Source organism: Mus musculus, chromosome 6 (genome assembly GCF_000001635.26).
Source record: "Mus musculus strain C57BL/6J chromosome 6, GRCm38.p6 C57BL/6J".
NCBI lineage: Eukaryota > Metazoa > Chordata > Mammalia > Rodentia > Muridae > Mus > Mus musculus.
This window is the reverse complement of record NC_000072.6, coordinates 23,590,397-23,615,850: the sequence shown is the minus strand read 5'-3', so window position 1 is coordinate 23,615,850 and position 25,454 is coordinate 23,590,397. Positions and strand designations below refer to the sequence as shown.

Sequence of the window (25,454 nt, the reverse complement as noted above, 5' to 3'; positions counted from 1 at the left end):
GGGGTCTTTGTAAGAAATCCAATCCGGTTCCACATTGTCTCAATTGCAAAGGCTTCCTTTGAAATCATGGTAGAAGTCCCCGTGGTCTTGTTACACATTCTATATGGCCACAAAACAAACAAACAAACAAACAAACAAACAAACAGAAAGTCTCAAGTGGATAAAGAAAGCCACAGTCTGCTACCACCTAGGTGGTCACAGTTCTCCTTGGATAGTTGCTGCTGTAGCTTCTGGGGTGAATGAACTCAAGGCTACAGTTCCTCATATTTCCTTGTACAAGCAAAATGTACCAGGGAATTTGTCTTCTCAACAAAGTTGTTAAAATGAACAATTTTATATAGCTTTATGCCTTGGGGTTTGTGATGGCTAGGAGCTAAAGGATCCTTTCTAATTGTCCCACCATAAAGTAACTCAAGTTTTTAAAAATATCACCAATGTCTATAACACTATATTTTCATGGTTTCACTCTTTTCTTTTCTAGCCATACTGTATATTTTTAAATCAATACCTTTCTCTTCTTATTGTCTTGGGTCTTTTGGTGGTGGTGGTGGTGGTGGTGGTGGTAGTGGTGGTGGTGGTGGTGGTGGTTGTAGTTTTGTTGTTGTTTTGAACTCTCATAAATCTTAGTAATCAAAAAGCAGTCAGCCATAACCATGCTATAGTCTGAATCCTACAAGATGCTAAATTTTCTTCCACTGCAAATTGATTTAAAACTCAGCTTTCCCTCAAGTTTCAGGAGAGAGAAAAATGAGTACAGATTCGTTGCCCAAGTGTAACTCAAGTGGCTTTCAGTTCAGTGCTCTCAGGAAACTTGTGCTTGCTTGCTTCTGCTGTCATGGCCTTCTGAGCTCTCCAGAATCATCTGTCCAGTTACAATTACAGCGTCTGTGAGCTTCCCTAACCCAAGTCTCGGATTCTTCCAGATTCTTCCCACAACTGAGGTCCGAAAGTCCGTGCTTCAGGCACAAGTGTTCTGAGTGATCGTTTGTGCATTACTACAAAGCAGAATTCCTGGCAGGACAACCCCAAGGAACACGCTAATTAGACCCTGGGTTCACAGGACAACCCCAAGGAACACGCTAATCAGACCCTGGGTTCACAGGGTTCCACCCATGCTCACCTGGCCCTATGTGCTTTGACAGACTATCAAGGTGCAAAGTGGCTGGCTCAGGAGAGTCACGAGTTTCATGGTACCTTGGAAGCAGAGAGAGTGATAAGAGGACTAGATAGGACATCTTCAAGGGTTCTTACTGACTTCCAGCTAAGTTCTGCCTCAAAATGTGTTTGTATCCTCCCAAAGTAGTGTTACAGCCTGGGGCCAAGTACTTATAACATGAGGCTATGGGGGCGGGGGGGGGGGGGGCACATTGCATCTTGAAACCATAACAGAGATCTGCATTTACTTCTCTATTGCCTCCCAAAATTGTGAACTGCTGGGCCTCACTGGAGTCTATACACTCTCCTGTTTCTATGCTCTATATTTTGTTTCAGAATTTCACTCAATTTATATGTCTGCCTAAATCAAAACACTGAATCACCAGCCTCTCTTAGGAAGGAACAAACTCCAAATTCCAGCAGGGTTGAGTATTGTTGATGCTCCTCTGATAGAACTTATATGTGAAGCACAGCATGGTACCTCCCTGCCTGCTATTCCAGCACACTGCTTATCCTGCCCAGGAATTGCTCCAGCTTTCATTTGAGGGGTAGCAGTTGTCCTGAAGCAGGGCTGCTCAGTGGAGTTCTTGGAATCAGTTTGGTGTTACATATATTAAAACCCAAGTATTATCTGTCTATATAAAGATAATGTGTGAAATTGGATATGCAAATTTGTAGTTGTAATTAGTGGTAAAATTTGGGTATAGACATTTGGTAGTCATTTGAAGAACTTTGATATTTTAAGCCATATCTTAAATCTTCTTTGTTTTAGGCCAGAAAAGAAATTAATTTCTTTCTCTTGTCCTAATCCCCCTAGATAGCATGGAGCAGTCCAGTATTCCTTTAGTAAGATCTTATGTAATGAATACCTGTGATCCATTTCTGAAACTTGGTACAAAGTAACTGAAAGACTTCTGTTGTTGTTAAACACTTAAAATGACATCATTTCCTATGTTAATGTGATTTTATAATTCTGACGTGAGCAACTGTAAGTGAATAAGACTTATACTTCCATCTATGAATCATGTGTGGTTTTTAACTCACTATGTAGTTATTTGTGGAGGTATAGTTCCAGAACCCCTTTCATATAGCAAAGTGTGAATGTTCCTTCTAGTTCTTCAATAAAGTGGTGTGGACTTAACACCAGTCAGAATGGCTAAGATCAAGAATTCGGGTGACAGCAGATGCTGGCGAGAATGTGGTGAAAGAGGAACACTCCTCCATTGTTGGTGGGATTGCAAGTTGGTACAACCACTCTGGAAATCAGTCTGGTGGTTCCTCAGAAAATTGTACATAGTACTACCAGAAGATTCAGCAATACCTCTCCTGGGCATATACCCAAAAGATGTTCCAACTTGTAATAAGGGCTCTACTATGTTCATAGCAGACTTATTTCTAATAGCCAGAAGCTGGAAAGAACCCAGATGTCCCTCAACAGAGGAATGGATACAGGAAAATATGGTATATTTACACAATGGAGTACTACTTAACAATTAAAAACAATGAATTTATGAAATTCTTAGGCAAATGGATGGATCTGGAGGATATCATTTTGAGTGAGGTAACCCAATCACAAAAGAACTCACATGATATGCACTCACTGATAAGTGGATATTAGCCCAGAAATTTAGAATACCCAAGATACAATTTGCAAAATTCATGAAACTCAAGAAGAAGGAAGACCAAAGTGTGGATACTTCGTTCTTCCTTAGAATAGGGAACAAAATACGCATGAAGGGAGTTACAGAGACAAAGTTTGGAGCTGAGACAGAAGGAAGGACCATCCAGAGACTGCCCCACCCGGGGATCCATCCTATAAACAGCTACCAAACACAAACACTATTGCATATGCCAGCAAGATTTTGCTGATAGGACCCTGATATAGCTGTCTCTTATGAGGCTATGCAAGTACCTGGCAAATACAAAAGTAGATGCTCAGAGCCATCTATTGGATGGAACACAGGGCCCCAATGAAGGAGCTAGAGAAAGTACCCAAGGAACTAAAGGGGTCTGCAACCCTATGGGAGGAACAACAATATGAACTAACCAGTACCCCCAGAACTCGTGACTCTAGCTGCATAAGTAGCAGAAGATGGCCTAGTCAGCCATCATTGGGAGGAGAGGCCCTTGGTCTTGTGAAGATCATATGCCCCAGTACAGGGGAATGTCATTGCCAGGAAGCTGGAGTGGGTGGGTTGGGGGGGCAGGGTTGGGGGAGGGTATAGGGGACTTTGGGGATAACATTTGAAATTTAAATGAAGAAAATATCTAATTAAAAATGAAATGTAAAACAAATAAAAAGAAAGTGGTGTGGAGTTTGCATAAAATTTACATAGCCCTGTATCAATAGAACATCTATATCTCCTGTAATAGTTAACTATATAACTGCCATATTGTTTTGTCATGCTTCATTTTCCTACATTTTAATTTTGCCTTGCATTATCTCCATCACTTGGAAATCCTACATCTTTATTTTTTTAAGACTGAAGAAGATCCTGTACGACCCCAAGGAACCTTAGCTTACCAGGAACCCCCTGAGTGAACCACGTGGAGCCAGGATTGATGGAAAAAGCAAGAGGAATTCATTGTTCCAGTGCACTGGGGTTGTCCCAGACCTGAAGGAGAGGCAGTGACCCCTGGCGCCAATTCAGCGTGTTTTTATATAGTTTACAGGGGCAAAATAGAGCATCAGCAACTGGGCACAATATGATTGGCAGAACAGTGCACCCTTTAAACTGGTCTTTAGGGAATGAGGTGACAAGGACTTCCCTTGTCTGAAGGTGGGCAAGGATCTGACCTGCTGCATGTGTCCCCACCTGCAGGTTGGCTAGACCCTCTGGTCGGAGAAATGTTAATTTGCCTCTCCCTTCCGGAGGGGTAAGTGTTTCATGAACTTCCCAAAGTTCCTGAGCTGACCTTTTCAATCCTACTTTCTCTACAAAGGTCTTCTCTATCCCTTCCTTTTTGCTAAATGTTGGGAGAGGAGAAAAAATATGAAGAAGTACAGTTTTTTACCATAACTCCGAAAGCCATCATTATCAACTATTTCATCTTTGTTTCTATACATACAAAGTACCTGCTTTACTAAGCATAGGATAAATATTCTTTGTAGCATTAAGATATAGAAATATATGATGTGTTTCCTATTGTGTGAAAAACAAAGAACAGAACAGATATGTAACACAGAACCAAGGAGCGTGAAACAGTTATGCTGAGACATGGAGCCAAACAGTGATATTAGTACCTTGACCCAACCCTTTATCTATTGTGTGACTCTAGGAAAGTGGCTTAAACAAATCTATGGAGACAACTGGCCACCTTCCTGGTGAGAGCACAGGGGTCCGCCCAGCCCGAGAGGTTTCTGCCTCAGGCCCCAGCGGCGGGAGCCTCCTTGGCTCCTGGACTCTGCTGAGGGCAGGCTGCACGGTGACGGTGTGGAATACAGAGGCCAGCCGTTTCTGGGACAGGCAAGAGCCACAGAGCTTCTGAGGCGACGCCATCTTCGGCTCCAGACAACCGGCCACCTTCCTGGCCAAAGCAACACAGCTCCTGGGAAAGATCCTGTTTTGGGCCTTCATCTTCAGCCAGGAGGAGGTCCAAACACCAGATAACTGTGCACCTTCCCTGAAAGAGGAGAGCTTGCCTGCAGAGACTGCTCTGACCACTGAAACTCAGAGGAGAGAGCTAGTCTCCCACGTCTGCTGATAGAGGGTAACAAAATCACCAGAGGAACAATCTCTAAACAAAGACAACTATAACAACTAACTCCAGAGATTGCCAGATGGCGAAAGGTAAATGTAAGAATCCTACTAACAGAAACCAGGACCACTCACCATCATCAGAACCCAGAACGCCCACTTCGCCCAGTCCAGGGCATCCTAACACAACTGAAAAGGTAGACCTGGATTTAAAAACATATCTCATGATGATGGTAGAGGACATAAAGAAGGAATTTAATAACTCACTTAAAGAAATACAGGAGAACACTGCTAAAGAGTTACAAGTCCTTAAAGAAAAACAGGAAAACACAACAAAACAGGTAGAAGTCCTTATAGAAAAACAGGAAAACACATCCAAACACATGATGGAAATGAACAAAACCATACTAGAACTAAAGAGGGAAGTAGACACAATAAAGAAAACCCAAAGTGAGGCAACGCTGGAGATAGAAACCCTAGGAAAGAAATCTGGAACCATAGATGCCAGCATCAGCAGCAGAATACAAGAGATGGAAGAGAGAATCTCAGATGCATAAGATTCCATAGAGAATATCGGCACAACAATCAAAGAAAATGGAAAATGCAAAAAGATCCTAACTCAAACCATTCAGGAAATCCAGGACACAATGAGAAGACCAAACCTACGGATAATAGGAGTGGATGAGAATGAAGATTTTCAACTCAAAGGACCAGCAAACATCTTCAACAAAATTATTGAAGAAAACTTCCCAAATCTAAAGAAAGAGATGCCCATGAACATACAAGAAACCTACAGAACTCCAAATAGACTGGACCAGAAAAGAAATTCCTCCCGACACATAATAATCAGAACATCAAATGCACTAAATAAAGATAGAATACTAAAAGCAGTAAGGGAAAAAGGTCAAGTAACATATAAAGGCAAGATATCAGAATTACACCAGATTTTTCACCAGACTATGAAAAACAGAAGAGCCTGGACAGATGTTATACAGACACTAAGAGAACACAAATTCCAGCCCAGGCTACTATACCCAGCCAAACTCTCAATTATCATAGATGGAGAAACCAAAGTATTCCACGACAAAACCAAATTCACACATTATCTCTCCACGAATCCAGCCCTTCAAAGGATAATAACAGATAAAAACCAATACAAGGACGGGAACCATGCCCTAGAAAAAACAAGAAGATAATCCCTCAACAAAACTAAAAGAAGACAGCCACAAGAACAGAATGCCAACTTTAACAACAAAAATAACAGGAAGCAACCATTACTTTTCCTTAATATCTCTTAATATCAATGGTCTCAACACCCCAATAAAAAGACATAGACTAACAAACTGGCTACACAAACAAGACCCAACATTTTGCTGCTTACAGGAAACTCATCTCAGAGAAAAATATAGACACTACCTCAGAATGTAAGGCTGGAAAACAATTTTCCAAGCAAATGGTATGAAGAAACAAGCTGGAGTAGCCATCCTAATATCTGATAAGATTGACTTCCAACCCAAAGTCATAAAAAAGACAAGGAGGGGCACTTCATACTCATCAAAGGTAAAATCCTCCAAGAGGAACTCTCAATTCTGAATATCTATGCTCCAAATACAAGGGCAGCCACATTCATTAAAGAAACTTTAGTAAAGCTCAAAGCACACATTGCACCTCACACAATAATAGTGGGAGACTTCAACACACCACTTTCACCAATGGACAGATCATGGAAACAGAAACTAAACAGGGACACAGTGAAACTAACAGAAGTGATGAAACAAATGGACTTAACAGATATCTACAGAACATTTTATCCTAAAAAAAAAAGGATATACCTTCTTCTCAGCACCTCATGGTACCTTCTCTAAAATTGACCACATAATTGGTCACAAAACAAACCGCAACATATACAAAAATATTGAAATTGTCCCATGCATCCTATCAGACCACCATGGTCTAAGGCTGGTCTTCAATAACAAAATAAATAATGGAAAGCCAACATTCACGTGGAAACTGAACAACACTCTTCTCAATGATACCTTGGTCAAGGAAGGAATAAAGAAAGAAATTAAGGACTTTTTGGAGTTTAATGAAAATGAAGCCACAACATACCCAAACTTATGGGACACAATGAAAGCATTCCTAAGAGGAAAACTCATAGCTCTGAGTGCCTCCAAAAAGAAACTAGAGAGAGCACACATTAGCAGCTTGACAACACACCTAAAACATCTAGAAGAAAAGGAAGCAAATTCACCCAAGAGGAGTAGAAGGCAGGAAATAATCAAACTCAGGGGTGAAATCAACCAAGTGGAAACAAGAAGAACTGTTCAAAGAATCAACCAATCAAGGAGCTGATTCTTTGAGAAAATCAACAAGATAGATAAACCCTTAGCCAGACTCACTAGAGGGCACAGGGAAAGCATCCGAATTACCAAAATCAGAAATGAAAAAGGAGACATAACAACAGATCCTGAAGTAATCCAAAACACCATCAGATCCTTCTACAAAAGGCTATACTCAACAAAACTGGAAAACCTGGACGAAATGGACAAATTTCTGGACAGATACCAGGTACCAAAGTTGAATCAGGATCAAGTTGACCATCTAAACAGTCCCATATCACCTAAAGAAATAGAAGCAGTTATTAATAGTCTCCCAGCCAAAAAAAGCCCAGGACCAGACGGGTTTAGTGCAGTGTTCTATCAGACCTTCAAAGAAGATCTAATTCCAGTTCTTCACAAACTATTCCACAAGATAGAAGTAGAAGGTACTCTACCCAACTCATTTAATGAAGCCACTATTACTCTGATACCTAAACCACAAAAAGACCCAACAAAGATAACTTCAGACCAATTTCCCTTATGAGTATCGATGCAAAAATCCTCAATAAAGTTCTTGCTAACCGAATCCAAGAACACATCAAAACAATCATCCATCCTGACCAAGTAGGTTTCATCCCAGGGATGCAGGGATGGTTCAATATACGGAAATCCATCAATGTAATCCAGTATATAAACAAACTCAAAGAAAAAAAACCACATGATCATCTCGTTAGATGCAGAAAAAGCATTTGACAAAATCCAACATCCATTCATGATAAAAGTCTTGGAAAGATCAGGAATTCAAGGCCCATACCTAAACATGATAAAAGCAATCTACAGCAAACCAATAGCCAACATCAAAGTAAATGGTGAGAAGCTGGAAGCAATCCCACTAAAATCAGGGACTAGACGAGGCTTTCCACTCTCGCCCTACCTATTCAACATTGTACTTGAAGTCCTAGCCAGAGCAATTAGACAACAAAAAGAGATCAAGGGGATACAAATTGGAAAGGAAGAAGTCAAAATATCACTTTTTGCAGATGATATGATAGTATATATAAGTGACCCTAAAAATTCCACCAGAGAATTCCTAAGCCTGATAAACAGCTTCGGTGAAGTAGCTGGATATAAAATAAACTCAAACAAGTCAATGGCCTTTCTCTACACAAAGAAAAACAGGCTGAAAAAGAAATTAGGGAAACAACACCCTTCTCAATAGTCACAAATAATATAAAGTACCTTGGCGTGACTCTAACTAAGGAAGTGAAAGATCTGTATGATAAGAACTTCAAGTCTCTAAAGAAAGAAATTAAAGAAGATCTCAGACGATGGAAAGATCTCCCATGCTCATGGATTGGCAGGATCAACATTGTAAAAATGGCCATCTTGCCAAAAGCAATCTACAGATTCAATGCAATCCCCATCAAAATTTTAACTCAATTCTTCAACGAATTAGAAAGGGCAATCGGCAGATTCATCTGGAATAACAAAAAACTGAGGATAGCAAAAACTCTTCTCAAGGATAAAAGAACCTCTGGTGGAATCACCATGCCGGACCTAAAACTGTACTACAGAGCAATTGTGATCAAAACTGCATGGTACTGGTATAGTGACAGACAAGTAGACCAATGGAACAGAATTGAAGACCCAGAGATGTATCCACACACCTATGGTCACTTGATCTTTGACAAGGGAGCTAAAACCATCCAGTGGAAAAAAGACAGCATTTTCAACAAATGGTGCTGGCACAACTGGCGGTTATCATGTAGAAGAATGCGAATTGATCCATTTCTATCTCCTTGTACTAAGGTCAAATCTAAGTGGATTAAGGAACTCCACATAAAACCAGAGACACTGAAACTTTTAGAGGAGAAAGTAGGGAAAAGCCTTGAAGATATGGGTACAGGGGAAAAATTCCTGAATAGAACAGCAATGGCTTGTGCTGTAAGATCAAGAATCAATAAATGGGACCTCATAAAATTGCTAAGCTTCTGCTAAGCAAAAGACACCGTCAATAAGACAAAAAGGCCACCAACAGATTGGGAAAGGATCTTTACCTATCCCAAATCGGATAGGGGACTAATATCCAATATATATAAAGAACTCAAGAAGGTAGACTCCAGAAAATCAAATAACCCCATTAAAAAATGGGGCTCAGAGCTGAACAAAGAATTCTCACCTGAGGAATACCGAATGGCAGAGAAGCACCTGAAAAAATGTTCAACATCCTTAATCATCAGGGAAATGCAAATCAAAACAACACTGAGATTCCACTTCACTCCAGTCAGAATGGCTAAGATCAAAAACTCAGGTGACAGCAGATGCTGGCGAGGATGTGGAGAAAGGGGAACACTCCTCCATTGTTGGTGGGATTGCAAGCTTGTACAACCACTCTGGAAATCAGTCTGGCGGTTCCTCAGAAAATTGGACATAGTACTATTGGAGGATCCCGCAATACCTCTCCTGGGCATATATCCAGAAGATGTCCCAACCGGTAAGAAGAACACATGCTCCACTATGTTCATAGCAGCCTTATTTATAATAGCCAGAAGCTGGAAAGAACCCAGATGCCCCTCAACAGAGGAATGGATACAGAAAATGTGGTACATTTACACAATGAAATACTACTCATCTATTAAAAAAATGAATTTATGAAATTCCTAGGCAAATGGATGGACCTGGAGGGTATCATTCTGAGTGAAGTAACCCAATCACAAAGGAACTCGCACAATATGTACTCACTGATAAGTGGATATTAGCCCAGAAACTTAGGATACCCAAGATATAAGATACAACTTGCCAAACGCATTAAATTCAAAAAGAACGAAGACCAAAGTGTGGACACTCTACCCTTTCTTAGAAATGGGAACAAAATACCCATAGAAGTAGTTCCAGAGACAAAATTTGGAGCTGTGACGAAAGGATGGACCATCTAGTGATTGCCATATGCAGGGATCCATCCCATAATCAGCTTCCAAATGCTGACACCATTGTATACACTAGCAAGATTTTGCTGAAAAGACCCAGATATAGTTCTCTCTTGTGAGACTATGCCGGGGCCTAGCAAACACAGAAGTGGATGATCACAGTCAGCTATTGGATGGGTCACACGGCCCCTTATGGAGGAGCTAGAGAAATTACCCAAGGAGCTAAAGGGAACTGCAACCCTATAGGTGGAACAAGAATATGAACTAACCAGTACCCGGGAGCTCTTGTCTTTAGCTGCATATGTATCAAAAGATGGCCTAGTCGGTCATCACTGCAAAGAGAGGCCCATTGGACTTGCAAACTTTATATGCCCCAGTACAGGGGAACACTAGGGCCAAAAAGGGGCAGTGGGTGGGTAGGGGATTGGGGTGGTGGGTATGGGGGACCTTTGGGATAGCATTGAAAATGTAAACGAGGAAAATACCTAATAAAACAAACAACAAAAAAAACAAAAAAAAACCAAACAAACAAAAAAAGAAATAGTATCCACAAAAAAAAAAAAAATCTATGATACAGATTCTCATCACTGAAGCAGAACAGTAATAAGATCTATTGTATAGGAATACTCTAGGGACAGTAATAAGATCTATTGTATAGGAATACTCTAGGGACAGTAATAAGATCTATTGTATAGGAATACTCTAGGGACAGTAATAAGATCTATTGTATAGGAATACTCTAGGGACAGTAATAAGATCTATTGTATAGGAATATTCTAGGGACAGTAATAAGATCTATTGTATAGGAATATTCTAGGGACAGTAATAAGATCTATTGTATAGGAATACTCTAGGGACAGTAATAAGATCTATTGTATAGGAATACTCTAGGGACAGTAATAAGATCTATTGTATAGGAATACTCTAGGACCTAGCCAAGATAATGTTTATCAAAGGACAGATGACAATATCAAATAAGTGGTGGTCATATTTAGATTTTATTAATCATGATGAAATTACAGTGCTAATCTTGAAAGTCTCTACATGCATTAATTTGGTGGCTAGACCTTCAACCATAGGATGATTAATACAAGTATAGATTTGACCATTTTATCAAGTAAATATTACTAGCAAATACTTGCTTTAAAATATTATGTTTAATTTTGTACAAAAGATGAATCTTTTAAAGATTCATTTATTTTTATTTTAAAAGCGTGTGTGAATGCTTACATATATATATTGGTACCAAGTACATGCCTGGTACATATGGAGGCCAGAAGAAGGCATCAGATCTCTTGGAAGTGAAGTTATAGGCAACTGAGAACAGACTGAAGTTGATGCTGGGAACTGAACCTAGATCATCATGAAGAGCAGCATGTACTCTTAACCACTAAGCCTTTTATACAGTACTGGAAGATGAAATATTAATGTAAATTTTAAAGAAATTTTGTGATATATAAAAATTTACACAGCTATATTTGATATTATTTTAAGGCTATATGTGCATAGATATGTATACACACATATATGTATAACCTACATGTATACCTATAGGATATATATATATATATATATATATGTATATATATATATATACATATATATATATATATCTCCTTCAGGCTACAGAAATCCCGTGGTTTTAATATTTGAGGTTAAATTTCGTATGTTCTTGCCTTTGAACATTTGATCCATTATTTAATATAGTTTAGTTTGGTTCACATAGGGTAATTTTACATCTAATTAACTCATTTATCTTTTCCCTGCTTTACGTATTCAAAGGAAAGTGTGGTTTGGGAAATGAATTTTTAAGACTCTTAGAACTGTTCTACAGGAGTCGGTGGTAGAACTGCTATTTCTGAGTCAGATTTTTATGCATAATTTAAGAAGTAGATATAAGGGAGTTCTTTTAAAGATTTGTATGTAGCAGACAGGATGTTATCTGATCCTTTCATAGATAACATCATACAGGAAACACATTGCTCTCAAGAGCCAGGTAATAAATTCATTTCCTTATGCTCTTGTGTTGTATGAAATTACAAAAAGATAGTTATTTTATAGTTGATATCTAATTTTTAGTGATCAAAAAGGCATAGGACAGATTTTTAGTTTTGTTCTCATGGGGTTGCTTGATGCAAAATGAGTCGGCATGAAGAAGATGTTAGAGTCTAGGAAACTTCCCAATGCAAGTGGAATTATTCTTCATATTTGCATTAAAATTGAGTTGCCTGAATTCCAGCATTGATGATGGGTGCATTTCTTTCCTTTCAGTAGGACAAGGTAAATATAAAACAAAGCATGAGGACTGCATTTGGAGGAAGGGATCATAAATACCTGAGAAGTTCACGACCACTGTCAAAAGCAGATCTCTGGGTGGTATATTAATATCGATAAATACTTGCCTTAGATAGTTTTCTCAGATGACTTGGAGACTTGTCTGTGAAAACGGGGGGAGATGTGGAGATCCTTTTGGGGTGGTACTTGGCAGGAATATGACAATGGCCAAGGACAAGGAAATGGGCAGGTTGGCAGGAATCTGACATTAGGCCAAGATAAGAAGTAAATTCAGGCAGGGGCACAACCTTGGTCAAGGACAAGGAAGTAAGAATCTGATTTTAGGGTAGAACAAAGAAGTAGGCTCAGCTATGGTGATCATCCTTAGAAACAGCTATCACTGGAGTGATCGTGGGCTTTGTGTTTATTGTCTTGCTTGTTCCTTGACTATTGTCTTGCTTGATTCCTCATTGTGCTACTATCCCTTAATACCTGCATATAATTAAAATGGTATAAAAGCTGATTGGAAGAACCTAAAGTTTGGGAGAAGAGCATCACTCTAGGAAAAGTTGACGCAACATTTTCCATGGTTTGGAAATTGTTTGAATGCGCATCTTTGATTTTAAAAAAAATGGATCGATTTGTGTAGATAACACAAGTGTACAATAGAAAAGAGTGGTGGCTTGGTACAAAGCTTATGAGGGTCTAAATACTAGTCTAAGGTGTTGGGGTATCAAACTCCCTTACTTGTTATTATTCTCATCCATCCACTTCCTCTCCCAACCTCTGTGGATTTCCCTCTTATATCTTGAGATTTCAGTATGATCAGTAGTAAGTAGTAAGACTCATATGCCAATATAGAAAGTCATTGAGGAGTCAGTGCTAAAGATCAGTTTAGTTTATAGTTTGAATTCATGTCAAGATGACTATAAGGGAAGAACTTCTCTTAACATCGACTCCTCGAGCTGCAGTGTGAGAGATGGAGAAGCCCTGTGCCATAACTCATGATGTCTCACTGAGAAATGACCTGCTCTGAAGCAGAGCACAGCAGCCAATAACCAAGACAGGAGCCAGAGTCAAGACAATGGGCACACAGCAGCATAAATAAGTCATCTGTAGAGTGATGGGTCTATTCTTATCATTTATGTTTTGAATAATGACTGAGACTTTATAGGTGAGGTAAAATAATTTAATATTAAAAAATCTTTTGATCACTATTATGAAGTCATCTTAGAGACATTCATTTGTACTTGGACATCATTAAGTAAGAATTGAGTGTTATAAGATTATGTGACAAACTGCAAAGCACTGGGTAAATCGAGTTTAGAGAAGCATTTTTTGTAACAATTATTTCATAGGAATAATAGATTTGTAGATAAAATTTATGAAGTACACCACTATGAATTAACTTCAAGGGAAATATCAAATGTATTTGACAGTATAAGTCATAGTCAATTTGTATTTATCACACTGGTAAGAAAATTAACAAGATACAATAAATTGCAGAAGTATGCCATAATTAGAGTGGATATTTAAAGAAAAACTGTAATTGATTTTTTTTCAGTGAGAAGAAGAGGGGCACACTAGACTTAGCATATACAAAGATGCCACATAGAAAAACAGGACTATTCATTTTCTCTTTGTGGTCAGCAAGATTAATATAAGGACAGTCAGGCTGGTTGGCAACAGCAGTTTAATCTCAAAGAGCGTTCTTTACTAAACAATGCCATAAGGGACATTTTTAGAACAATGTATTAATATGTGAGTAGATTTAATGAATTCGACAATATGCTGGCAGTTTTTAGTGCTTGAGAAGGGCAGTGAATTACCGCAGGCTGTGTAAAGAATCTGCTGGGTGAAACTTGGTAGAGTTACCTTCATACTGAACGCACAGCTTTTCTTGGGCAGAGGAGATGGTTTATTGTTGAAAAGTGCTTGCTGCTCTTGCTCTGACTTCAGCGCTCAGCCCCTGCCCACATGGAGTGGCTGTCAGCTACCTGCTCTGCCAGCCGTAGAGAATCCAGGAGCCTCTGTAGGCACTAACACTCACATACACACACATCTGTACAAATACATATACACATAATTAAAAAGCATTTTTTATAAAAGATTTTCTCGTGTTTAAGATAATGTTTTACATCCATAGGCTTCTGGTCCTTCCCAGTATTTCTGAAAAGCATTTCTGTTCTCTGGAGCTTATTTTTCTCCAGAGAACAAGAGAGAAACTGAGCAAGGACAGTTTAGGGTTTGAGATCAACACATCGAAGTTCTGCACTTTTAGTAATTTCACATTCATAGGTGCTCACTGATCCCACTAACACAGATTTTTCATTGCAAAATTTCTCGAATACTTTTTATTTCTCCTGTGGCAATTATTTTTCTTTTTTTTTTCAGTCTTCTTTTTTTTTATTGGGTATTTATTTCATTTACATTTCCAATGCTATCCCAAAAGTCCCCCACACACTCCCCCACCCACTCCCCTACCCACCCACCCCCAATTCTTGGCCCTGGCGTTCCCCTGTACTGAGGCATATAAAGTTAGCACGACCAACGAGCCTCTCTTTCCACTGATGGCCAACTAGGCCATCTTCTGATTCATATGCAGCTAGAGACACGAGCTCCGGGGGGTATTGGTTAGTTCATATTGTTGTTCCACCTATAGGATTGCAGATCCTTTCAGCTCCTTGGGTACTTTCTCTAGCTCCTCCATTGGGGCCCTGTGATCCATCCAATAGCTGACTGTGAGCATCCACTTCTTTGTTTGCCAGGCCCCAACATAGTCTCACAAGAAACAGCCATATCTGGGTCCTTTCAGCAAAATCTTGCTAGTGTATACAATGGTGTCAGCATTTGGAAGCTGATTATGGGATGGATCCCCGGATATGGCAGTCTCTAGATGGTCCATCCTTTTGTCTCAGCTCCAAACTTTGTCTCTGTAACTCCTTCCATGGGTGTTTTCTTTCCAATTCTAAGAAGGGGTAAAGTGCCCACACTTTGGTCTTCGTTCTTCTTGAGTTTCATGCATTTAGCAAATTGTATCTTATATCTTGGGTATCCTAAGTTTCTGCACACATGTGGGATACAGTCACACAGAAACAAGCACGTGTAATTAAAGATTTTTAAGTTATCTGTTCTAAAATATTGTTAGAGTCTTTGGTCTAGCATCTTGATGGTGAAACTTGAGAATGGATTGACATGAGACAGAATTTAACATTTAATATGAGGAGTTTAACATCTTATGACTAAGTAATTGGGAAGGGGGAGGAACATGTGGTCATGTAGGAAGTTAAGAATGATTTCAATTCGTAAATGAAAAATTTCCATATCAATAGGGGTTGTTTGCTTAAAGACAATAGCCGCATTTCTTTGTTTTCCCTTTATCAAAAAACCCATGTAATGGAGCTCGAACGGTATACTCACCTGTAGAAACGTGTGAACACTGATTGCTTGGCAGCATGAGTGTTGTCACTGGAATGAGCAATGCTTGCAGACTTAAATGGCAGAAATTATCCTTCAAGTAGTATTTCAATTGTGTAGCATTAGTACAGACCAAAAAAAAAAAAAAATGCAGAGATGCTCTTAAAAGTAGAAAATAAGAAATAAAAATTAATCAAGATCTTGTCATCTAAAAGAGAGCAAAAGAAGAAATTCACCGATGCTCAAGTGCTCAGGGCTGACCTTGAAGAGAGGAGAATGGGAGAGGTGAGCTTGTCATGGCAACCTCAAGGAAACAAGGATTTGTTTTAGATTTGTTGCCAATGCGTCAGGCAGAGTTATTACAACAATTGCATTTCTCAGTAAATTGAGCTGTTGATTTAACTTTTTGTGACCAAGACGCAGTGGAAAGTAATAGGATTGGGGTATAGCAGAATCCAGCAGACTTCCGAACCGTCTTTAATCACTTATGTTTGTTTTTATGCCACTGGGCTACCATCTGTCCACATGCATTCCTTTCTTTTCTTTTTCAGCTGGATAACGCTGATGAACAAGCAGCCCAGATCAGAAGGGAACTTGATGGCCGCCTGCAGTTGGCAGAGAAGATGGCAAAGGTACCTTATGTGTGCTAACTGCTGTGCTCTTTCTTTACCTATTCACATTCAGGGTGTGCTCCAAAATGACACATGCCTACCATGAGTTATAGTTTGCTTTTCTATATTAATAATGTCTTAACCCAAAATACCTGAACTCATATTTTCTAAATGGAGGACACTCTCTACCTGGGGTTTCCATATGAATTATGTGAGTTGTCCGAACTCAGTGATAACCTCTCTAACAGTTTAAAAGACTCTGACTTCTTTTCTTACTGCTAACTAGATCTACAAGAGTTTCATTACGCCACCAAGAAAAATACAGTCATGGAGAAGACTTTCCTTATAAAGATCATATAAATTCCAAAATTCCCAGTGCACTGCTTGGCAAATAGTGGTACTAACTAATATTCGGTGGAATGATTGACTGTCTAAAATATAATTTGAAATGTATAAGATGGAATCTGACAGATAAAATGTGTTTTCTTTTAGAATTCTAGTTATTTTACTTACATAACCACTGTTTCTGGGAACAGAAATCTATTTAAAACAAAAACCGAGGTTGGTTTTTTTTTTTTTTCTAATATTTTGGGTGTTTGCCTGGATGTGTCTTAGCCATCACAACTATTCTTTGGTGTGAATTGACAGATTAATTTATTTCAATGATATAAAAATTTTAATTCTTCATAGTAAAATTACTGTGGCATTGCTATGGATTTTTTTTTTTTAGCACAGAAGTCTCCCTTCTGTTGAGCAAAAACTATTTGTTAGGTAGAGCATCTCCACCCCACTTCTCTCTTTCCCTCTTCTCCATTCCTCCCTCCTTCCCTCCCCTCTCCTCCCCTACATGACCCTTCCTGCCCCTGTCTTCCCCTCTTTCTCCTCTCTCTCTGTCTCCCTTCCTAACCCTCCCTCCTCCTACCTCTTTCTTATCTGGCATGTATATCCACATTCACAAACTTTTGCTACAGAATTTGAAAATGTCTGTCCACCTAAACCACGGTGGTGAATTTCCACAGCACTGGAAATGTTTCATATACTAACTCCAACAGTTACATCTTGTACTTCTGCCAAGGAAAAATATATTTATGATCATATTTTCAGAGTGCTAATACTCTGTCTATCCAAATTTAATGCTACACAACAGATTGAGATATTGGAAAGAAAAAGAGAAAGACAACAGAAATTGGAGAATAGGGTTGGTAGGAACCAAGTGCGAACCAAGGCAGATTTCTAGAGGGACAATCTCCAATGACTGGCCATGTGGGGTGCTATGAATGAGGCTGAAGAATGGCATTCATGTGCACAGCAGAGTTTAAAGGAAATGCCTTCCTGCTGTCCTCTAGACATTGATACAGGAACAGAACCTTTCAAGAGAGTGCATTATGCAATTCACTGCATAGAAATCCAGAAGCTTGAAGCTACTGGAAATGTTAGAATTTAAACCATCTTAGCTGAAGTGCTAGGGTCATATTGAGCCCATCTGCAAGGCTGGTTGCCTTTCTTGTAGACTAAGATTAGGAAAGAATCCAGAGAGCAGACTGAATGTACCCTTACCGCAACCTACTTAGAAACTGCACTTGTTCAACCAGGGACCTGTCTACATAGCCTTGTTTCTAACATAGATTGACTAGGGTTATAGATGGCTACAGACAAAGAGGAATGTCTCAGATTTGTTCTTAAGCTCATGTCTTTGGAGAATGCATTTTATAAATCCTGCCCGAGTATCAAAAGATTGGATCAGCATTGAGCAAGAAGGCTTCCCTTTCAGACATGGCTCAGTACAGATGTGACCCGTTAGAGAAAGTATGGAGAAAAAAAAGTAAACCATGTAAGACTAGAAGAGTAAAATGCTTCAAAACATCACTGCAAAACACTTTAGCAGAAACATCAGCATAGCATGTTGAACAGGTTTCATTGTTTTCCACTTTGAATAGACCAAACCAAGTCCTCAGAATCCCACTCAAAAGATTGATTCAGCAATACACTGACCTTGTTGACTTATGCTTTCATTACCCCATGAGTCATAAGAGCAGTTGATAGTGTGGGTTCTATAGAGGAGGCTGAAACTTTGGAAGATTATACACTTTACCAGTATCAGAGATCTCCTGCATGATCAGAATAGGTCACAGGCACATCCTAGGCTTCACAGTTGGTTTTTCCCTACATTTGCTACCTCCTTAGTCAGATAAATTCAGACTAGTGATGCATTACCAGTTTGCAATCAGGAACATCCCTTTTCACACTTCATAAAGCAGTGTAAACATTATAATAGCAATAAAACCACAGGGCAGAAATTTGTGTCAAGTAATAGGGATATTGATCTTTATCATTTTAGCTAAAGAACAATTAAAAAGAAGTAGGAAAAATGTTGACAAGGCTGGAAAGGCCAGTAGCTGAGTCCATGTTTATTTTTAGATGTTCAGTAGTCCGCGAAACATTTACTTTTTGATGTTCCTACATATTGAACAATATTTGCTGGATACCCACTGTTATTAGCAGCCACTATCTTGAGTGCTTAGGATATAGCTGTACAAATATAAATTGCCTTAGTCTAAAACAAGGCAGAAATATCCCTACATGCCAAATACAGCATATGTAGTATTTGGGAGAGCCCATGATAAGTGATAAATTCCATTTCTAACCCATGGGAGGTGATCATTATGACCAAGGGAACAGATCCATGGAATTGGCTATGCAGGAAAAGAATGAGTGGTTATGTGACCAGGGTAGACCAGCTCTGACTGAGTTGTGCCAGTTTTCCTGTCACTCAAACCAAAAAACCTTGGCATCATATTTGACTTCTTTCTTTTTCTCTGATTCATGCCAGATTTATTAGGAAATCATGTTACCTCTACTTATTTTTTTTCATACAGGATCTTGCTATAGCCAAGGGTAACCTCAAAGAGTAACTTAACCTTTCTGCCTTGGCCTCTTGAGTGCTGAGACTTTGGGCACAAGCCCCGACTCTGCTTGCTGCCACTTTTGCAGTATTTCCATGAGATGACAGTTGTCACCATTCTTCTGCTGCTGCTTGGGTCCATTCATCAGTGTCCCTGTCACCGGGGTAATTGTTCCATCCTTTTAGCTAGTCTTCCACCTTCCACCCTACCCTGCAGCACAACAGCCAGCGAGTCTGCAAAAGCCTTGTGAAAGTCCCCATGACAGTGACAATAAAATGTTCTTCAAGGTCTGTAGAGTGCTGTGTGATTGGTTTGCTTTCTGCATGACCTTAAATACCTCTGAGCTCTGGCCTTTGCTCAGTTCATCTCAGCTCTCATGGTCCCTTGCCCTTCTTGCTCCAAGGTCTTCACACAGACCTGTTCTCATTCATCCAGCCATCTTCTGAGGATGCTCAGAATGCTTCTTCCCTGGATTGTGTAGCCTTTCTAGAGACATAGAACCCACAGGGATCCAGATAGATGGGGAGGATGGAATGATGCTTTCTATCTGTGTCTGCCAGTTAATCTATATGGCAGCTGGGAAATACAGTCAAGAGGAAATATAGCCTCGAGTATGTAGCTGCAGAGTAGCCTGTAGGTGGGAGATGGAGACTCAAGCAAGGTTTCTAGATTACAGTCTTGAGGAAAAATGACGATTCCCCAGGACTTAAACTTTGTTCTTAAGGTCTTTAAAATCTAGCTGGATAAGGCTCACCTTCATAGAGTCATTGCATACGTTTTACTGGGAAGATGTGAGCAAATATTTATTCAGGGCACATGGGACATTGGTGACACACTAATGGGAATGTGCCATTCAAAACCAGCTTAGTAAACCAGTGAGGTTTCGGGTTTTTCCCCCCTCAGAGGCGTGAGAAAGAGGTTATTTACAGGAAAATGATTGGCCTCCACGAAAGCTTCATCTCCGAAAATCCCACCCCAGCATTAGTGATGGTCTCCTGAAAGCTGGGAAGATAAAAAGCTGTTCTGTTTCCTTTATACTCTAACTAGAAATCGCTAGAATTACAGGCAGCCAGGGTAGAGTTACATGCCACCGTAGGGGCGGCCTTTCAGGAGGGAAAAATGGCTGACATCTCAGGAGAGGTCCTCTCAGTGCCAGTAATCATAATTGTTCTGATTTGTTTGGGTGTAATTGGCCACCTCCCACCCAGAGGGCATGTTCCAAAGTAGACCATCTGATTTACTCAGAGTTGGCTGATTATAGTTGTTAATAACATCAAAGTGTATCCATAGCAGCATCTATGCTGGTACCTGACAAAATAGCTGGATACTAAGCGCTAGCCAACCTCACACAGTATCTGTCCTCTCTCATCTTATTTTCTGCCGTAAAGTTCTGTCCTCACTGAAAACATCTCTGACAATCCTATTGAATGTTAGAATTCCCATCTATTCACTGTGATTTATTACTTACTTTTTCTCCATGTTATACTTAATATTTTCTATACTAAGAAATGACTTTATAATTAATACTTACTAAGACTTTCTATGTTTATGACAAGAGAGGATTTTTGCCCAGTATCTTCTTGGTGGTACTCCAACGATCTGGAGCAGAAGAAATGCCAGATGCTAAAAGAATAGCTTGGTTGTAGTATTTATAATTACCTTATTATGTATGCATTTTGGCTGCATGTATATATGTATGTATGTGTGTGTATGTGTGTGTGTGTGTGTGTGTGTGTGTGTGTGTGTGTGTATGTGTTTATGTTGTGTGTCTGTGGAGGCCAGAAGCGGACACTGTATCCTCTAGAACTGGAGTTAAGGACAGTTGTAAGATGCCACATGAGTGCTGGGACTCAAACCTCTGTCCTCTGCAAGAGCAACAAATGTTGTTAATCTTTCAACCATCTCTACAGCCTCCATCGATGTTTTTAGAATGAGCCTTTACATACTACATATTATCAACAGAAAGCCATGGCAGGACTAAATTCCTAACAAATTTGTAAGACACTGGACTTCTCCTATATTTGAATAAAGAGGGGCTATCAGTATGGTAGGGAAAACTGAATTTGCAAATACATGTATGTTTTACCTCAGTACATTTATTGCCCTTGGGACTAAGTAGTTTAAATGATACTAGAATCCCAAAATTAATGCAGGTTAATTTTTTTCCCTTGTCCAAAGTGACTGTGACCACAAGTACTTCAGATTTGGAATTCTTCAGATTTTAGCATATATTCGTATGTGTAAGGAGTCTCAGTAGTCTGAACACAGAGTCTATTCCATTTATGTTTCATACCTTAATTACATGGACTGAAGGTGGTTTTGTTCAGAACTTTACTGAAAACATAGTTGCACCTGTGTTTTGACTATACTTGTCCCACATTGGATGTGTGGCACCAGAGTGATTTGGATTTTGGAACATTTCATATTTTGGAATTAACGGTACCCAATCTCAGTATTTTGAAACAGAAAGCAAAAATTAGTCATCTTGGGGAGACTCAGCAGTGGTAAGGGTCTGACTGGAAAGGGAAGAGAAAGGCCAAGAGCACCTGAAGCAGTCGCCCACAGTAATAGAGACCTTGCAGATTCAGGATATAACATGTATCATCATGTTAGAGGCACTAGTGTGCCATGGTAGACCTGGGGCCAAATTAGAATTCATATAGGATTCTCACAGTTAAACAATTGAAAACAATTCCTTGTCTAATCCCAGTCACAAAAATGATCAGGTTTAACGTGTGTGCTGATCTGATAGATGATCTATTCTGTTGCTCCCAAGTGGCCACAAAAGCAGGTTAAATGAAGTTGATAGAATATTATCCATAAATGCCAAAGTTTAAACAAAACCTTAGGAGGACTTTTTCATAAATAAAATTCGAATATAGTCAGTTTCCCACAAAACTGGAAGTAAAACATTTATTTTCAAGATGCCTATCAATTTCCTCTTTGGCAATGTGTGAAGTGTGTTTAGCAATAAATAGATATTATTCTATTCATGTGCTAATGCTAATTTTCCAGAAAGCAACACCTTGGACAGTTTTTTTTAAAAAAGGACATGTCAGAGCTTTCAGATATGTCACAAGCTTTCTTTTCCCCCTCCTCTGTAAAGATAGAATTTTAAACGGCGAAATTATAAATTCTACATAAATATAAAATGAAAATACAGTATATTATTCAATCTATTATCAATGGGAAAATGGAATAGCAAAAATATCCAAGAAACAAAGTGTTAGGGCATTCTATTAACTTTCATGGATTCGTTACAAAAGTGGTTAATTTAAAGCGCACACCTAAGTTGTAGCCATTGGACAGTTTTAGCTAGGAGACAAACATTTGCATCATTTTCCGGGCAAAATTGTGCAAGGTAACTTGTAACCTCTATGTCTGGAATGTTTCATCGCTAGTAAACAGGAAGTAGAAGTCCCTAGTAAATAGAAAGCCTAACTTAGTAGCTGGCCTGCTGGCTAGACAAGAGCATCATTCCTTCGCACTTGGAACAGATCTCTCCCTGCATTGTTCTGCCTCATTTTTGACCGTTACCTGATTCTTATTTCTCTTAGAAAGCTTTTACAACTTGTCTAATTTTTTCAAAGAGAACTAGAGAGACGCTCAGCAGCCAAAAGCACTTGATAACCCTTCACAGAGGACATGGGTTCAGTGTCTCACACCCACATAAGACAGCTTACAAGAACAATTTCAAGATCGAGGGGAACCTAGCTATAAGTGTATAACTCTAAGGGGAAAGTTTTCCCCAGTAGATGTATTGCCACTCTGAAGGGAAAGGTATTCTGGCATATGGGAGCCAAGGAATTGCACAGTCACACCTCACAACAAAGCTCATACTGCAGACTATTGGGAGAGACACAGCAGGGTAGCTGCCAATGCTAAGGCAAGGACCAGCAGGGAACTTAGCTGGAGGTGGGCTTTAGATCATGTTTGGGAGGAATGAGGCAGAGTATTCCAGGATAGAGATTTCCAAGATGGAGATTGGTGGATCTTCAAGTCTTGAGCTATGAACAAGGTTTGTTCAGTTTTCAAGCTCAGATATTGGTGGGTTTTCAAAACTCAGAAGTAAGCTCTGACCTTTTACCCTACAAAACTGCCCTCAGTCGACATCTTCAGGCAATTTATTAAATCATCTAAAAGATACATACTTGTGGTTTAATGTTTGCTTTTAGCTTTTATTGAAAAAAAAAACATTCTCAGTCACGTTTTTGTTTTAGTTTTAGTTTTAGTTTTTGTTTTTTCCTTAAAGAAATTAAGAAATTGTCCTGCTAAATATGCAAACTTACATTTTGGTAATGCGGCTTCCAACATATGGTCTTAGGTAAAATTCGGTATTGATAATATGTAAACTATTTTAAGAGGAATATATGAAGGTTAAACTGGAGAAGAGCAAACAGGTGGGCTGGGATTCCGATGCTGGTTCCTGCTCTGGTGCCAGATGACCTAGTCTACTCAGTGCAGTGACCTAGTCTACTGGTGCAGGCGAGTCAGAGGCCAGGTGCATTTGTTAGGAGCATGCCAGATGCATTTCACTGCTGTTAGAGATGCAGTTATCAAAGGTGAGGTTTTGAATGACACCAATGGAAACAACAACAAAGGCTGACATTTTCTGGAGCATTCAGAAATCATCCAAAAGTTGACTAAGCCTCTGTCCTTGAGCCTTGAGTTTACACTGGGACAGACATTACTCTTTTTTTTAATATAATATTTTTATTAGATATTTTCCTTTATATACATTTCAAATTTCAAATGCTATCTCGAAAGTTCCCTATACCCTCCCCCCGCCCTGTTCATCTACCCACCCACTCCCCCTTCTTGGCCCTGGCATTCCCCTATACTGGGGCATATAAAGTTTGCATTACCAAGGGGCCTCTCTTTCCAGTGATGGCCGACTAGGCCATCTTCTGCTACATATGCAGCTAGAGATATATCGAGCTGTGGGCATACTGGTTAGTTTATATTGTTGTTCCACCTATAGGGTTGCAGACCCCTTCAGCTCCTTGGGTGTTTTCTCTAGCTTCTCCATTGGGGGCCCTGTGTTTCATCCTATAGATGACTGTGACACCCACTTCTGTATTTGTCAGGCACTGGCATAGCCTCATATGAGACAGCTATACCCGGGTCACTTCATCAAAATCTTGCTGGCATGTGCAATAGTGTCTGGGTTTGGTGGTTGATTATGGGATGGATCCCCAGGTAGGGTAGTCTCTGGATAGTCCATCCTTTCATCTTACCTCCAAACTTTGTCTCTGTAACTCCTTTCATGGGTATTTTGTTCCCTATTCTAAGGAGAAATAAAGTACCCACTCATTGGTCTTCCCTCTTCTTGATTTTCTTGTGTTTTGCAAATTGTATCTTGGGTGTTCTATGTTTCTGGGCTAATATCCACTTATCAATGAGTGCATATGTAAAATAATAGGAGTAGATGAGAATGAAGATTTTCAACTTAAAGGGCCAACAAATATCTTCAACAAAATTATAGAAGAAAACTTTCCAAACCTAAAGAAAGAGATGACCATGAACATACAAGAAGTCTACAGAACTCCAAATAGACTGGACCAGAAAAGAAATTCCTCCTGACACATAATAATCAGAACAACAAATGCACTAAATGAAGATAGAATATTAAAAGCAGTAAGAGAAAAAGGTCAAGTAACATATAAAGGCAGGCCTATTAGAATTACACCAGACTTCTCACCAGAGACTATGAAAGCCAGAAGATCCTGGACAGATGTTATGCAGACCCTAAGAGAACACAAATGCCAGCCCAGGCTACTATACCCAGCCAAACTCTCAATTACCATAGATGGAGAAACCAAAGTATTCCATGATAAAACCAAATTCACACAATATCTTTCCACGAATCCAGCCCTTCAAAGGGTAATAAAGGGAAAACACCAACACAAGGACAAAAACTACACCCTAGAAAAAGCAAGAAAGTAATCCTTCAACAAACCTAAAAGAAGGCAGCCGCAAGAACAGAATCCCAACTTTAACAACAAAAATAACCGGAAGCAACAATTACTTTTCTTTAATTTCTCTTAACATCAATGGACTCAATTCCCCTAATAAAAAGACATAGACTAATAGACTGGCTACACAAACAAGACCCAACATTTTGTTGCTTATAGGAAACCCACCTCAGGGA

The 25,454-nt window shown here is 39.4% G+C and overlaps 1 protein-coding gene across 21 annotated transcripts in view; it reads left to right on the top strand.

The window, feature by feature from the left end:
* The window catches only part of Cadps2 (Ca2+-dependent activator protein for secretion 2), a 578,403-nt gene that overhangs the window by 225,325 nt on the left and 327,624 nt on the right, over positions 1 to 25,454 (top strand). For 20 of the 21 annotated variants that reach the window (XM_030255458.1, XM_006505111.2, XM_030255457.1 and 17 more), the window contains exon 4: positions 16,341 to 16,421. In XM_030255458.1, the coding sequence (XP_030111318.1) occupies positions 16,341 to 16,421 (81 nt within the window). Of the gene's footprint in view, positions 1 to 16,340; positions 16,422 to 19,276; positions 19,598 to 25,454 lie in introns of those variants that run through there. The other variant, NM_001252109.1, reaches the window with a different exon arrangement.